The following is a 12,511-nucleotide window of genomic DNA, read 5'->3' as shown; positions in this document are numbered from 1 at the left end:
GCGTGCAGGGATGCATGTGTCCTTGTGGGCTCTGTGCAGGCCTTTGGGGTGTGAGCGTGGCCTCAGGGGTTACCTGGGTGTGAACCCTCGGCCCCAGCACCCCTGGCTCAGCACTGCCTGTGGCCGGCACTTCCTGGGACAGCACCCATGGACCGAGCAGAATGCACGCAGCCCTGCAGACACCACTGGCTCTGGTCTCAGCACCGCCTTACTGGGTTGCCAGAGCAGACCTGCAAGCAGCAAGAGGGTAGGGGGGTGGGTGGGTGGGGGGTGTGTGTGTCCGTCCATGTCCATGTCCATGCATGTGTGTTACACGGCCAGGCAAAACCAGAGCTCTTTTCCTCTGAGGTCTTTTCCCTGTGGGGCTGCTGTTGTCCTGCTCCCTGCACTGTGCTTTGTGTGAGGTGGTGGCAGCTGAGCATGGGAATATTTCACTCCGGAGCAGGACTTGCTCTTGCAGGCTCCTGTTGCACAGCTGGGGATGCAGAGCCACCAGATGTCTTCGGAGGAAACTTCCCCTTGCAGCACTGCTGGTAAGACCCCAGGACCCCCCCCCCCCCCCCTTACTGTGTGCATCCCTCTGTTTGGGGGTACAGGTGTTTTTCCTTGCCGTTGTGCCTGCCAGCCCCTCTGCTGCGTCCCTAAAAAAGTGGAGCTGTGGCTGCTCTCCTCACCCTGCTTTGCGGAGCTGGCAGCCGCTGTGCGCGGGGCAGGATGGGACAGGACGGCGTTGCAGGAAGTTACAGCTGCAAAACAGCCGCCTCCGGAGAGGAGCTTCTTCCCGGGACAAGGATGGAAGGAGGCGGCTGAGCAGCACCAGGCTCTCCTCCACAGGTCCCACGGGCTCAGCGCCTGGCAGCACGAGCACAGGGAGCCGTGGGCTCAGCCTCCCTGGCAAGGAGTCCTTCTGGAGGTAACCCCGCTGCTTTCAGCGCGGCCGTCACTCTCGCCTTGCTCAGCACCAGCCTCACCATTGCCCTGGGTTCCAGGTCCCCGCCCTGGCGGACACAGAAGCAGGGAAGCGGGAGACCACGGTAACCAGAGAGTGAGGGCACGTGGGCCAGGCGTGCACCAGGGGTCCCTGAAGGGGGACCACAGCAGACGGGTGGCACGGGGCCTTTCGCTCGGCGGCATGCCCTGGGCAGCAGAGGGTGCCAGGAAGGGGCTGGGAGCCAGGCATGGGACGCGTCAGGGTTTGCTTGCTGCAAAGGCCTTCAGGCCAGGACACCCAGGTTCAAGGTCAGCTCCACTGCCCCCACGCCCATGCCTCAGTTTCTCCATCTGGATAACATGATGAGGGACTGCAAAAAGCCCAGGCTGTGGGAGGTGTGAGCAAGCCGTTGCCCTGCTCATCCTCTCCTGGGGGACGCCAAATGCAGAGATTTGCATGCTGTCCCTTCCTATCTGCTGGGGTTTGCTTACACCCTCCCCTGCCCCGTGCCTCAGTTTCTCAGGATGTTGGGGGCTGTGAGCGCAACCTGTGTTCCCGAAGGATCGCCCTGCTGAGCTGGGGCGGGAGCCTGAGTCAGTGCCAGCACAGCCGGTTCTGCTGGGCTGGACCATATCGGGGCGGGTAAGGCTGGGCAGGGTGCTGCTGTGCCACATCCCTGGGGAGCAGAGATGCTGACCCCATCCTGCTCAGCCCCACAGAGCCGGGCCCATGCGGGACAGCTGCCTGAGCACCCCGGAGCTGCTGAGCCCCTCGTCCACTTCTGGAGACGGGCGCTTCACCTGGAAAAAATCACCCTGTGCTGGGCTGGAACCAGTGCATCCCGGAGGAACCAGCTGAGCCCCCGCAGCCCCCTGCCAGCCTGTGCCACGGCTACTGCTGGCTGCAGCCTCCCCGGCTGCTTTAAATGGGAGGAGGCTGTGCTCAGCATCCCTGCGTGCTGCAGCCGCCTCAGCCTGGCAGGCCTGGCGACAGGGCTCGGTGGCTGCCAAGGACACGGCAAGGGCTGCGAGGGCTGCCTGACGGGGGCCAGCAACCACTGGGCAGCCCCGGGGCATGCCAGTGCCGGACTGGGGGAAGCCAGCATGTATGTGGATATGGGATCACTTTCATTTTCTGCCTTTCCTAAGCCCCTCCCTGCGTCTCCTCTCTCCCAGCTCCTGATTTTACAGGATTTCATGGCAGTTTGGAGAAGGCGGTTGGTTTGTTCTAATCTAACGTGCTAAAATGTCAAGCCCTCAAGCCTGGGAGGAGGAAGCCTGCCCCCTCTCCCCAGCACTTTTGTTCTCTCTGTTATGATAGTTGTTATAGCTGTACTGTTACAGCCGAGTCTAGGCTAGTGACTTTTGGCTGCTAACAGGGAGAAGATCGTCCCCTGCCCCTTGTGCCCCCAGTGAATTAGGTGGCTGGTCCCAACAGAGGCCGTGGGGGGTGGGTTTGGGGGGCAGGCAGGCTTGCCTGGCAGAGTGAGTACCTCCTCGGGGACCTGCTTTGCTGCCCTCTTGGCTGCAACCCCCCGGTGATGCCCAGGTAAGTCTGTGAAGGGTGCTGGATGGGAAATCTGAGGCGGGATGTGCTTCTGCTCTGCTCCAGCCACCCTGCTGGCCAGCCCGCTGCTGTTCCCCATGGCCAGTGGTTTTGTGGGGTCAGATGTGGGAGCAAGTCGCTCCTGATCCAGGCATCCCTGGGCTGGGGGTAGGTACAGCCTCAGGCTGTAAAGCTGGACTGGGGCAGGGAACCGGCAGGTCCAGGCACCCAGCCTGCCTCATGGGCTGTCCCCTCTCTTTCAGGTGGAGGATGTCACGGGCCATGCAATGCCAGAGCTCCTTGCCCTGGAGCAGCTGGACACAGCTGTGTCGATCCCTGCCAGGGAGCAGGGGGACACGGAGTGTGTATCTGTGTGCTGCTTCGGTGCCAGGTGAGCTGGGTTCTGTGCCTGTGGGACTGTGACCCTGAATCTGTCCTGTCCCCAGGGAAGCCCTGTCCCTGCTGGACATCCCTCCCCAGCTGCATAGTGGATCCTGTGCAGGCTGTGGGTCACCCCAGCAAGACGTGAAGCCAGTGGCTCTGTGGTGTTAGCTCTGCTGGGCTGGAGAAGGCCATCCCTGACCGTGTGCGATCTTCTTCCCCTCAGGTGCTGCAGGCAGCTACTTCCTCAGGAATACCCTTCGCACAAGCGGCATCTTCCACCCCAGGTACAGGGCTACGCAGCTGGGGTCTGGCCTATTCTGCCCTGTGGCTGTTTGCCACGGGACCTGGGTGGCTGAGCTGGCTGCCTTGGGACCATCAGGGCTCTGCAGGCAGAGACGCTGCTTTGCCTCCAACTAGAAAACAACCCAGACCCAGCTCCCTGCCTGCTCTGAGTTCAGCCCAACTTCTCTGCCTTGCCACGGGTTTGCTGGGGATGCACGGTGCATGGCTTGCTGACCTGCCTTCAGTTCCAGCCGTACCCTTGCCCCAGCCCTGTGCTCTCCCTTGGTGTGGGGAAGGAAGGGGTGAGCTGGCTCTACTCAGCACTTCCCATGGCACTTACTTGTGATCTGCCCACCCTGCCCCAGGCAGGGCTTGGTGCTGCTGGCCCTTGCCCTCTTCATGACACTCTCCCTCTTCTTCCAGGGGCTGCGTTCGCTACCAGGGAGGGTCCCAGGAGCGCTCTGTCCAGCCCAGCTCCTCTCGCCACGGCCTGTCCCAGCTGAGGAATGTAGCCTCTTCTGGTAAGCTTACAGCCCTGTGCTGAAGAGGATGGAGGGTCCTACACAGCAGATTGGAGGCAGATGCTGTCCTGGGCAGTGTGAGGGTTAGCAAGAACTGGGTTCTGTCCTCCTCTCTGCAGCCAGCTCACTGCAGTGGCTTGGGGCAGGCAGCTTCCCTAGTCTCCTGCCAGTGAGAAGCCCTTGTCTTGTCAAACACCTTCCTCTTCCCAGATGCCATCAAGAAACACCAGAAGAGCCTGTCTGCATGGTTCAGCCACCAGCCCAATGAAGAGAGGCAGTTCGGCCCTTCCTTCTCAGTGGACGCAGTCCATGTAGACCCAGTGATCCGGGAGAGCTCCCTGGAGGAGATCCTGAAGCCCTCGCCTGACCTGACCATCCAAAACCAGCTCCAGCAGCCCTGCAGCCAGGTTATCAGCCTGCAGAACCTTTTTGATGTGGATGCCTGCGGGCGACAGGTGAAGAACGTGGTGCTGTATGGCACCGTGGGCACAGGGAAGAGCACCCTTATCAAGAAGATGGTGGTGGACTGGTGCCATGGTCGCCTACCCCGCTTTGAGCTGGTCATTCCCTTCTCCTGTGAGGATCTGTCCCATAGCCATGCCCCCGTCTCCCTGCGGCGCCTCATAACCAAGAAGTACCAGCACCTCCGGGACGTGGTGCCGATGCTGGGCGCTTCCAACCTCAAGGTGCTTTTCATCCTCAATGGCCTGGAGCGCCTCAACTTGGACTTCCGTCTGGCTGGCACAGAGCTGTGCTGTGACCCCAATGAGCCTGTGCCTCCTTCTGCCATCGTGGTCAACCTGCTGCGAAAATATCTCCTGCCAGAGGTCAGTGTCTCCCTCCAGCTCCTTCATGCTGGAGAAAGGCTGAGGGTGAGCCCTGGAGCATTGCAGGCGTTGGCCATTGTGCTAATTGGTTGTAGTCCAGCTTAGCCATGAGCGAACAGGCAGCCTCCATTCCTGGAGGGACTCACCAAGGTGGCCTCATGTCACTGTTACTGGTTTGTCTCTGTGGGATTTTGGGGAAGCCTGGTAAGGCAAAGGCTGCAGTCTGCTGGGCTGTGGTCTTCCAGACTTGATGTATGTTTGGTAGGGGATGAGGAAAGCTCTTCTGTCCCCTCTGTCTGGGCCAGATTTGAACCAACACCCTTTGGGCAGCAGCTTCTTGAACTCCAGCCCCTGGGTGGTGTGATGCTTGTGCACCTACGCGTGGGTTATGCACTTGGGACCCTGCTGAGCTTAGATCAAAGCCGCAGAGGGACCACCTCCAAACTCACCCAGCCCTCTGCTTCCAGGCCAGCATCATTGTCACCACGCGCCCATCGGCAGTGCGCCGGATCCCCGGCAAGTATGTGGGCCGCTACGCCGAGATCTGTGGCTTCTCCGACACCAACCTGCAGAAGCTGTACTTCCAAATGCGTCTCAGCCAGCCTGGCTGCAGCGGGGAGGACAATGTAGGTAGCAGCTCAGGTGAGCAGGATAACTTGCTGGAGATGTTGTCGAGGAACTTGGAGCGCCACAACCAAATAGCCGCTGCCTGCTTCTTGCCCTCTTACTGCTGGCTGGTGTGCACCACGCTGCACTTCCTCTACTTCACCAGGACGGTGCCTCCCAGCCAGACCCTGACTGGCATCTACACCAGCTTCCTGCGGCTCAACTTCAGCGGGGAGGTGCTGGACAGCACCGACCCCACCAACATCTCCATGATGAAGTACGTGGCCAAGACGGTGGGCAAGCTGGCCTACGAAGGGGTGATGTCCCGCAAGACCTGCTTCTCAGAGGATGACCTGCAGCAGTGCTTTGAGGTGGAGATGAAGACTGAAAGTGAGCTCAACCTCCTGGAAGTCTTCCGCAGCGACGTCTTCCGCTTCTTCCTCACTCCATGTGTGCAGCCAGGCAAAGAGCACACCTTTGTCTTCACCATCCCTGCTATGCAGGAGTACTTGGCAGCCCTGTATGTGGTGCTGGGTGAGAAGAAGACCCTGGCACACAGATTGGGGAAGGAGCTGTCAGAGGTCATTGGGAAGGTGAGTGAAGATGTCGCTGTCGTTCTGAGTATCATCTCCAAGGTGCTTCCCTTGCGCTTCCTGCCAGTGCTCTTCAACCTGCTCAAAATCTTCCCTCGCTACTTCTCCCGGCTGAGCGGTAAGGACCGGGATGCTATTGCCCACACCATGGCAGAGGAGCTGTTCAAAGAGGAGGACTACTACAATGATGATGTCTTGGACCAGATCAATTTCAGCATCCTTGGTGTGGAGGGCCCAATGCGCCACCCTGATGAGGCTCCTGATGATGAGGTCTTTGAGCTTTTCCCCATCTTCATGGGTGGGATACTGTCCCGCCGTAATCGCGCCATCCTGGAGCAGCTGGGCTGCTCCATCAAGAACCTGGCAGCTTTTGAGATCGCCAAGGCCATGAAGAAGACGGTCATCAGGAACAGCCGCAAGGGGCTGCCCCCCTCCGAGCTGATGGACTACCTCTTCTTCCTGCATGAGTTCCAGAATGAGCGCTTCACAGCTGAGGCCATCCGCTCCCTCCGGACTGTCAACCTCTCATCTGTCAAGATGACCCCTCTCAAGTGCTCTGTCCTGGCATCCGTCATGGGCACCACATGCCACGAGGTGGAGGAACTGAACCTGACCTCCTGCAACCTTGACACGAGCAGCTTGAGGATCCTCTTCCCTGTCCTGCTACGATGCAAAGCTCTCCAGTGAGTACCACCTTCTTTTGCCCTTGGGCAGTGCTCAAAAATTGGGCTTTCCCTCACCTCTGCCCATCACAGGGATACACTAGGAGCCTGAGCATGGCAAAGGCAGGGAAGGGCATGCGTGCCCTTGTTTATCCTCAGTGCAGACCTAGGGGACTACAGCTTCCAACATGCAACACTCCTTGAGCAGCCCTGCTAGGGCACTGCATGCTGGGACTTGCAGTCCCAACACACCCTCCCATAGGACTCTCTGGGCACCTGGTACCACAGGCTGGGCTGCCAGCTCCCCTGGCAGACCCAGGTGCCTCCCACTGCTTGGCCTTCCAGAGCCACCCAGCATCTCCGTGTAGCTAGCTCTGCTACTTCTAACTCTGCGCAGGAGATACACAGCCCAAGGGTGGGAGTCTGAGCTGCACACAGGTTCTGTTCCAGTCCATTTGTGGAACTGCAGTCTTCCCGTCGCCCAGGGGGTGGCGAGCAGTGCTCAGCAGAGATGGACTCGGCTGTGTAGCGGGGCTGTGCAGCACTTCCTTCCTCCAGATGCTCAGGCGGGCTTGGTGGGGTCCTGATCCCTCCTCGGACCTTCACCCACCCCCTGCGGACCCTGCATCGCCTTCCCCTCCCTTGCTTCTGCTGGCACTGGCTCTGCTGGCTGATGCTACCCAAGCTGTGGTGCGGTTTCAGTGTGCTCACTTTTGGAGAGGAAGCCTTGCGTGGCCTTGTCTGGGGAGCCCAGGTAGGATGGTGATGGGGAGGGCCAGGGAAGATGGAGAGAGCAGGGTTGCCAGCCCCACAGGTAACAACCATTTCGGTCCTGCCACCCCCATGTCTCGCTCCGCATCAGTCTGCAGCTCAACAGCCTGGGCTCTGACGCCTGCAAGGAAATACGCGACCTGCTCCTGCATGACAAGTGTGTGGTGAGCAACCTGCGGTGAGTACTGCTTCTGTCCTTGCATGAAACTGTCTCTGCTGCCCACCATGTGCCCTGGGCCCCCTGCCGAGCCTTGGCACTGCCCTGAGCTCCTGTGTCCACAGGCTGGCAAATAACCCCGTGGGTGAGCAGGGAGCACAATACCTGGCCGAGGCACTGGCAGACAACCGCTCACTGACCCATTTGTCCCTGCTGCACACTGCACTGGGGGACCAGGGCGCCGAAATCATTGCTCAGCACCTGGCCAAGAACCAGCACCTCCAGGAGCTCAACCTGGGCTACAACTCCCTGACAGACACAGCCGCCCTGCACGTGGTAGAGGTGGCCAAAAAGCACGCGACGCTGGACAAAGTGCAGTGAGTTCACTGTCCCATCTCTTCCCTCTTGCAGACGATGCCTCTGACCCAGTGTCCCTCCCCGTGGCAGTGAGCAGGGAGTCCCTCTCTGCCTCTGCGTCCTGCCCCGGTCCTCAGTGTCTCCCATTCCTTTTCTCTCAACCCACAGTCTGTACTTCAATGACATCAGCGAGGATGGCAAGCGGGCACTTCACAGCCTGCGCATGGACCGGGACGGCGTCAGAGCGCTGGTCTTCCTTACAGCAGGGACCGACGTTTCCGACTACTGGTCTAACATCCTGAACGTGGTGCAGAAGAACCTACCTTTCTGGGACCGCGAGCGGGTTCGGCAGCACCTTGCCCTCATCCTGCAAGACCTGGAGAGCAGCCGGAGACAGACTGCCAACCCCTGGAGGAAAGCCAAATTCCTACGTGTTGAGAGTGAGGTCAAGAAGATGCTGGGGAAACTGCAGCATGGGAACCTCTAACCTGCTGTCCATCCACCTGGCCAAGGAGGGAGCAGTGCTGCTGGGGAGGAAACACTGGAGCGTGCCCCGGCAGCACATCCCCTGCGCCCTTATCCATGTGGAGATGCCTAGTGGTCGGGTGTTACCAAGGCTGTCAAAGGTGCTGGGTATGTGGGGCTCAGCCCTCATCTGCGGGCAAGGCTGAAGTGTGGGAGAACTGTATGGAGACCAGGCCAGGAGCAAATGGGACTTGTTCTTCTGGGCTTGTAGAGACACAGCCCCTGCACCCTGGCCACTGCTGGCCCAGCCACGAGCCACAACAGTGGCAGAGGGGCAGGACTCAGGCTTGCTTGTGAAACCTTTGGTAGCATTAAAGTGCACCGCTTTATTTCCACTGAAGCACACTGGTGCCAAGACTCGATCTCCTCTCTGGGCCCTTCCTGGGGCAGGAATGCGGAGGCACTGGTGCAGCTGTCCCTCCAGCAGCTGGAGTGGAAGGCTCTGGCCCTTCCCCATCTCATGGGGCTAGGATGGGGCAGCCCACTTCTGCTCCAGCCCATGCCGAACCAGTTGGTCTTCCCCACCGTGGGCTGCCTTTGGGGGCAGCTGGAAGACCAGGATCTGTTCCCAGGCTGGGTGTCCCAAGGTGCTGGTCCCTGCTCCCAGCTCTGCTGGGCAAGGGCTGGCAGTGCCCCGGGCCTGGGAGGGCAGGGGAGACGTCGGGGCTGTTTAACCATTAAACCTGGGGCGTCTTGGAAGAGGCGGGGACACTGGCTTCCCTGCCACTTCACCCTGTACCTTGCTCCCTCTCGCATTCCCTGCAGCCATGAAGCAAACAAAAGGTATGTGCCGGGGCAATGGGGCTTCGTCCTGCGGAGACCCTTCCCCACACGCACGTCTCCAGGTCCTGCTTCCTGCAAGGCAATGTCAGAGCCCAGGCAGGCCATGCAAAGGAGCTAGAGGCATCCAGGAAAATGCAAACGGACATTGTGGGGGTGCTTGGCAGGAATCCCCTCTCTTTGGGTTTGGGGGTCTTTGTGCTGGAAGAGACGGGAAGGGATTTTGTGGGGAGGTGTGCTGCGGAAGGCCTCTGTCTCTATCTCTTGGCTCCAGCCAGCTCTCTGGGGCCCTGGTGACCCTTCTTATCCCTCGCTCAAAAGCCCTGTAAACCCCCAGGACTAACCTCCGTCTGCATACCACTGCCTGGCCCTATTTTGTCCCCGGTGCTGCAGGACCCCGCTGGGCTGGGCAGCAGATGCCCATTGGACCTAAGCAGCAGGTATCCTGCTGCTTTGAAATGCAAGAGGACACTGGTGGCGGGGCCAAGGGCTGAGCTGTGCCTGGGCACAAGCTGTAGCCGGGGGTCAGAGGGACCAGGGGGCTGCGTGGACTCGAAACCCACCTCACCTGGCGTGGCATGCTCAGCCTGCAAATGGACAAGCCCTGAGTGCTCAAGAGCATGGGGTCTGCTCCCAGCCTGCCACCTCCTGCACTGACCTCTCCTCTCCTCTGCAGGGCTCGAGGGTGACCAGAAGTCCATCATGTAAGTGCTGAGGTCCCCCTGGCCGGGGGCTTCCTGGGGCTCATGGCCCCATAACCAGGCTGTGCTGGGGAACATCCTTAGCTGAGGTGGTGTGGGTCACGGCTGCCAATCCCAGCTACCTGCCCCAGGAAGGTCTTCCCTGAGTTGTTAGCTCAGGAGAGATGTGGGGGACAGTCCAAGAGGGACATTGTCTCCTGGCTTTCTCCAAGGAAGAGAAGGCACTGGAGCTCTGGCCCCAGCTTTCTGGGGCTCCTCACGGAAGGTCTGGGGAGGGCAGGGGGAAGGCCATGCTGCTGCACTAACGTGGCCTCTCCTGCCCTTTATCATTTCAGAAAATTTGAATTTAACCCCAAAGATGGGATTGACAACCCGGCTTTGTCGCTGGCTGAGGACATGGGTAAATACCCTCATCTCCCCAGGGCATCCCTCTGTCAGCACGGGTTCTGGCAGCTGGACATCGCTGGGGTCCTGGGCTCTCTCACACTGGGGAGCTGTGGGGAGGTGAACATGTAAGGCAGTGGGGATGGGGACATCCCAGCCTGGGATGGGGTAGAGGACCCGTGTTAGGATCCCTGCAGGGCCGTGCAGGGCTGTGCTCACAGGCTGTGCCCCCACGCAGATGGCGAGGGCGTGGGGGAGCCCCGCTTCTATGTCCTGACCAAGGGCAGCACGGAGACCTTTGGCTTCTGCCTCCACAAAGAGCTGGGCTGCCAGGGCCACATCATCCGGCAGGTCGAGCTGGGGGGGCTGGCCCAGCGCAGGGGGCTGCAGGATGGGGACCGGCTCCTCCAGGTCAACGGCCACTTCGTGGATGACATGGACCACCGCAGGGTAAGCTGGGAGCACCCTGGGGCTGTGGGAATGCCCAGGTCCTCCCCAGCCAGGGGCACAGAGGGTGCAGGACCCCAGTCCTCCCTGGGGCCCTGATCCCAGAGGCTGTGGTTGGAGGGGCACCCTGCCCGGGGTTCACAGCCTGAGTCCTTCCAGGTGGTGCAGAAGATCAAGGCCAGTGGGAACCAGGTCCTACTGGCAGTGCTGGATGGCAACTCCTACGAAGCAGCCAAAGCCCTGGGCAGGGACCTGTCCCAGATGCTGCCAGCTGACATCCGCCCACGCCTCTGCCACATCACACGGGACAAAAGCGGTTTCGGCTTCAGTGTGTCGAGTCCAGAAGGTAAAGCCGGCAGTGGGATGCCGGTGCCGCAAGCCTCCCCAATGCAGTGCCCCACTCGCCCCAGACTGCTTCTTCTCCCTGCAGGCATGAAGGGCACCTTCCAGCTGTCAGTGCAGCAGGACGGGCCAGCAGAGAGAGCAGGGGTGCCGCCAGGGTCCTGGCTCCTGGAGCTGAATGGGGCCAGCGTGAGGACCTACTCACACACGCAGCTCGCCCGAAAGGTGTGTGCTCCCGGAGCAGGTGGGTGGGGGACCGGGGCCAGCAACGTGGCTAAGCGCCCTGTGTTTCCCATCCAGCTTAAGCAGAGCGGCAGCAAGGTGACACTGCTGGTGGCATCCAGTGCCGTGGAGGAGTTTTACCGCCTGCGGGGCCTGCGGGTCACAGCCGCCTTGGCGGACACCTCCTGGCTCCCCTTCAAGGTCCGGGAGCTGCACATGGTGAAGGGTCCGGCTGGCTATGGGTTTCTGCTCAAAGAGGATGACTGCAGCTCAGGTGCCACAGGTGAGGGGGCTGAGGGGGGCAGTCCGTACCTGAGCAAGGCATGTCTGAGGGTCAGGAATAGCTGCAAGCCCTGTGCCCACAGCAGGACCCTGTTCCCACCTGCACATGGGGGTCAGTGGTGCCAGTTCCCCTCTGGCTGAATGCCTCTGTGAGCATCTCCCCACCCTCCCTCTGTCTTGCTGTGGCAGGCCAGTTCCTGTGGGATGTGGATGCGGGGCTGCCAGCTGAGCAGGCAGGGATGAAGGAAGGGGACCGTCTCCTGGCTGTGAATGGTGAGAGCATTGAGGGGCTGGACCACCAGCAGACGGTGCTCCGGATCCGTGCCCATGATGACCAGGTGACACTGCTGGTCATCGACCCCGCTGGAGATGAGTTCTACCAGTCGGTAGGTTTTGGGGACCAAACATGGTTCTGCCCTGGCTGGGGAGCCCTGGGGGGCTGGATGTTGGGATGGGTGTCTTGCCCCCAGGCCTGCACAATGAGGTCCTCTCTAGGGGACCTGGCTTGCTGTGGAGTGCCAGGAGCTGTATGGCATCCCTCTTCGGCTCTTCCAGATCGGGCTGTCCCCCCTGCTGTTCTTTGACGACAGTGACCCTGTCTCAGGCTCCTGCACGCCCTCCCTGCCCTCTCCCAGTGGCTCCCCTGGACTCTGTCATGTTGAGGTGGGACCAAAAGGACCTGGCTCCTGGCTTGTGGCTGCTGCCAACAGTATAGGATTCACACAGGTAACCTCTCTTGCCAGACCCTCATGGCAGTGCTGCTCACAGCCCAGCACTACTCTGAGTCCTGGCACTCTCCTGCCCTGCTTGTCCTAATATTTCCCTGGCACCTGTGACACTGGCAGGAGGGGGTTGAGTGGTCCTCTGGCCACAGGGGCCAGGCAGAAAGACCCCTCCAACCTGCCTGTGGGGCAAGGGTGGAATATGGTGAGGTGGGTGGATGTGTGCTGCTCACAATGCCCCCACTGTGTCCCTGCAGAGCCCACGCCAGGAGGAGCAGAGGAGGCTGTGTGAGGAGTTCTAGCGGCCCAGGCGCACCCTGCCCTCGGCCAGGCTCCCCCCCACAGCGCCTCGAGCCAGGCTGTGTCCAGCCCATCGGTGCCTGCTGCCCGGCTCCCTGGAGAACACAGCGCTGCTCAGCATGGCCGTTGCACACACAGCTGCTGTGTCTCTGTGCCCGCGATGGGGCTCA

General features: G+C 60.8%; 2 protein-coding genes across 7 annotated transcripts; both read left to right on the top strand.

Moving 5' to 3' along the window:
- The first annotated feature begins 391 nt into the window (after nucleotides 1–391).
- Nucleotides 392–8,501, top strand: NLRX1 (NLR family member X1). Of its 4 annotated transcripts, XM_087763492.1 has the most exons (11): nucleotides 392–533; nucleotides 835–913; nucleotides 990–1,034; nucleotides 2,740–2,867; nucleotides 3,084–3,144; nucleotides 3,566–3,663; nucleotides 3,874–4,490; nucleotides 4,958–6,372; nucleotides 7,214–7,300; nucleotides 7,405–7,656; nucleotides 7,805–8,501. In XM_087763492.1, exons 1-11 carry the CDS (start codon nucleotides 482–484, stop codon nucleotides 8,121–8,123), a joined length of 3,153 nt encoding a protein of 1,050 aa, XP_087619618.1. In that variant the 5' UTR covers nucleotides 392–481; the 3' UTR covers nucleotides 8,124–8,501. The 4 variants fall into 4 exon arrangements, with proteins under 4 accessions (XP_087619618.1, XP_087619619.1, XP_009458935.1 ...); XM_087763493.1 differs by lacking the exon at nucleotides 990–1,034; XM_009460660.2 differs by lacking the exons at nucleotides 392–533; nucleotides 990–1,034 and having other exon boundaries at nucleotides 736–913.
- Nucleotides 8,110–12,493, top strand: NHERF4 (NHERF family PDZ scaffold protein 4). 3 transcript variants are annotated; one of them, XM_087763496.1, is made up of 10 exons: nucleotides 8,110–8,269; nucleotides 9,618–9,645; nucleotides 9,978–10,042; nucleotides 10,265–10,476; nucleotides 10,633–10,819; nucleotides 10,904–11,040; nucleotides 11,116–11,320; nucleotides 11,509–11,705; nucleotides 11,815–12,045; nucleotides 12,299–12,493. In XM_087763496.1, the coding sequence occupies exons 1-10, from the start codon at nucleotides 8,110–8,112 to the stop codon at nucleotides 12,341–12,343; spliced, it is 1,467 nt and encodes a 488-aa protein (XP_087619622.1). In that variant the 3' UTR covers nucleotides 12,344–12,493. The 3 variants fall into 3 exon arrangements, with proteins under 3 accessions (XP_087619622.1, XP_087619623.1, XP_009458942.1); XM_087763497.1 differs by lacking the exon at nucleotides 8,110–8,269 and adding an exon at nucleotides 8,600–8,944; XM_009460667.2 differs by lacking the exon at nucleotides 8,110–8,269 and adding an exon at nucleotides 8,890–8,944 and having other exon boundaries at nucleotides 11,875–12,045.
- Nucleotides 12,494–12,511: the final 18 nt, after the last annotated feature.

Source organism: Nipponia nippon, unplaced genomic scaffold (assembly GCF_047370975.1).
Source record: "Nipponia nippon isolate SJK-2023a ecotype South Korea unplaced genomic scaffold, ASM4737097v1 scaffold_28, whole genome shotgun sequence".
Taxonomy (NCBI): Eukaryota; Metazoa; Chordata; class Aves; order Pelecaniformes; family Threskiornithidae; genus Nipponia; species Nipponia nippon.
Note: the sequence above shows the minus strand (reverse complement) of the source record. Positions and strands in the feature narration are given on the sequence as shown.

What these genes read in the sequence shown, in the direction of transcription:
- NLRX1 (XM_087763492.1), top strand. Translation starts at nt 482, where the DNA reads ATGCAGAGCCACCAGATGTCTTCGGAGGAAACTTCCCCTTGCAGCACT. An exon ending in GAGGAATGTAGCCTCTTCTG is followed by an intron (nt 3,664 to 3,873) that starts GTAAGCTTACAG and finishes TCCTCTTCCCAG; the next exon opens with ATGCCATCAAGAAACACCAG. An exon ending in GCGACGCTGGACAAAGTGCA is followed by an intron (nt 7,657 to 7,804) that starts GTGAGTTCACTG and finishes CTCAACCCACAG; the next exon opens with TCTGTACTTCAATGACATCA.
- NHERF4 (XM_087763496.1), top strand. Translation starts at nt 8,110, where the DNA reads ATGGGAACCTCTAACCTGCTGTCCATCCACCTGGCCAAGGAGGGAGCA. An exon ending in ATGACATGGACCACCGCAGG is followed by an intron (nt 10,477 to 10,632) that starts GTAAGCTGGGAG and finishes GAGTCCTTCCAG; the next exon opens with GTGGTGCAGAAGATCAAGGC. An exon ending in CAGTGTGTCGAGTCCAGAAG is followed by an intron (nt 10,820 to 10,903) that starts GTAAAGCCGGCA and finishes TTCTCCCTGCAG; the next exon opens with GCATGAAGGGCACCTTCCAG.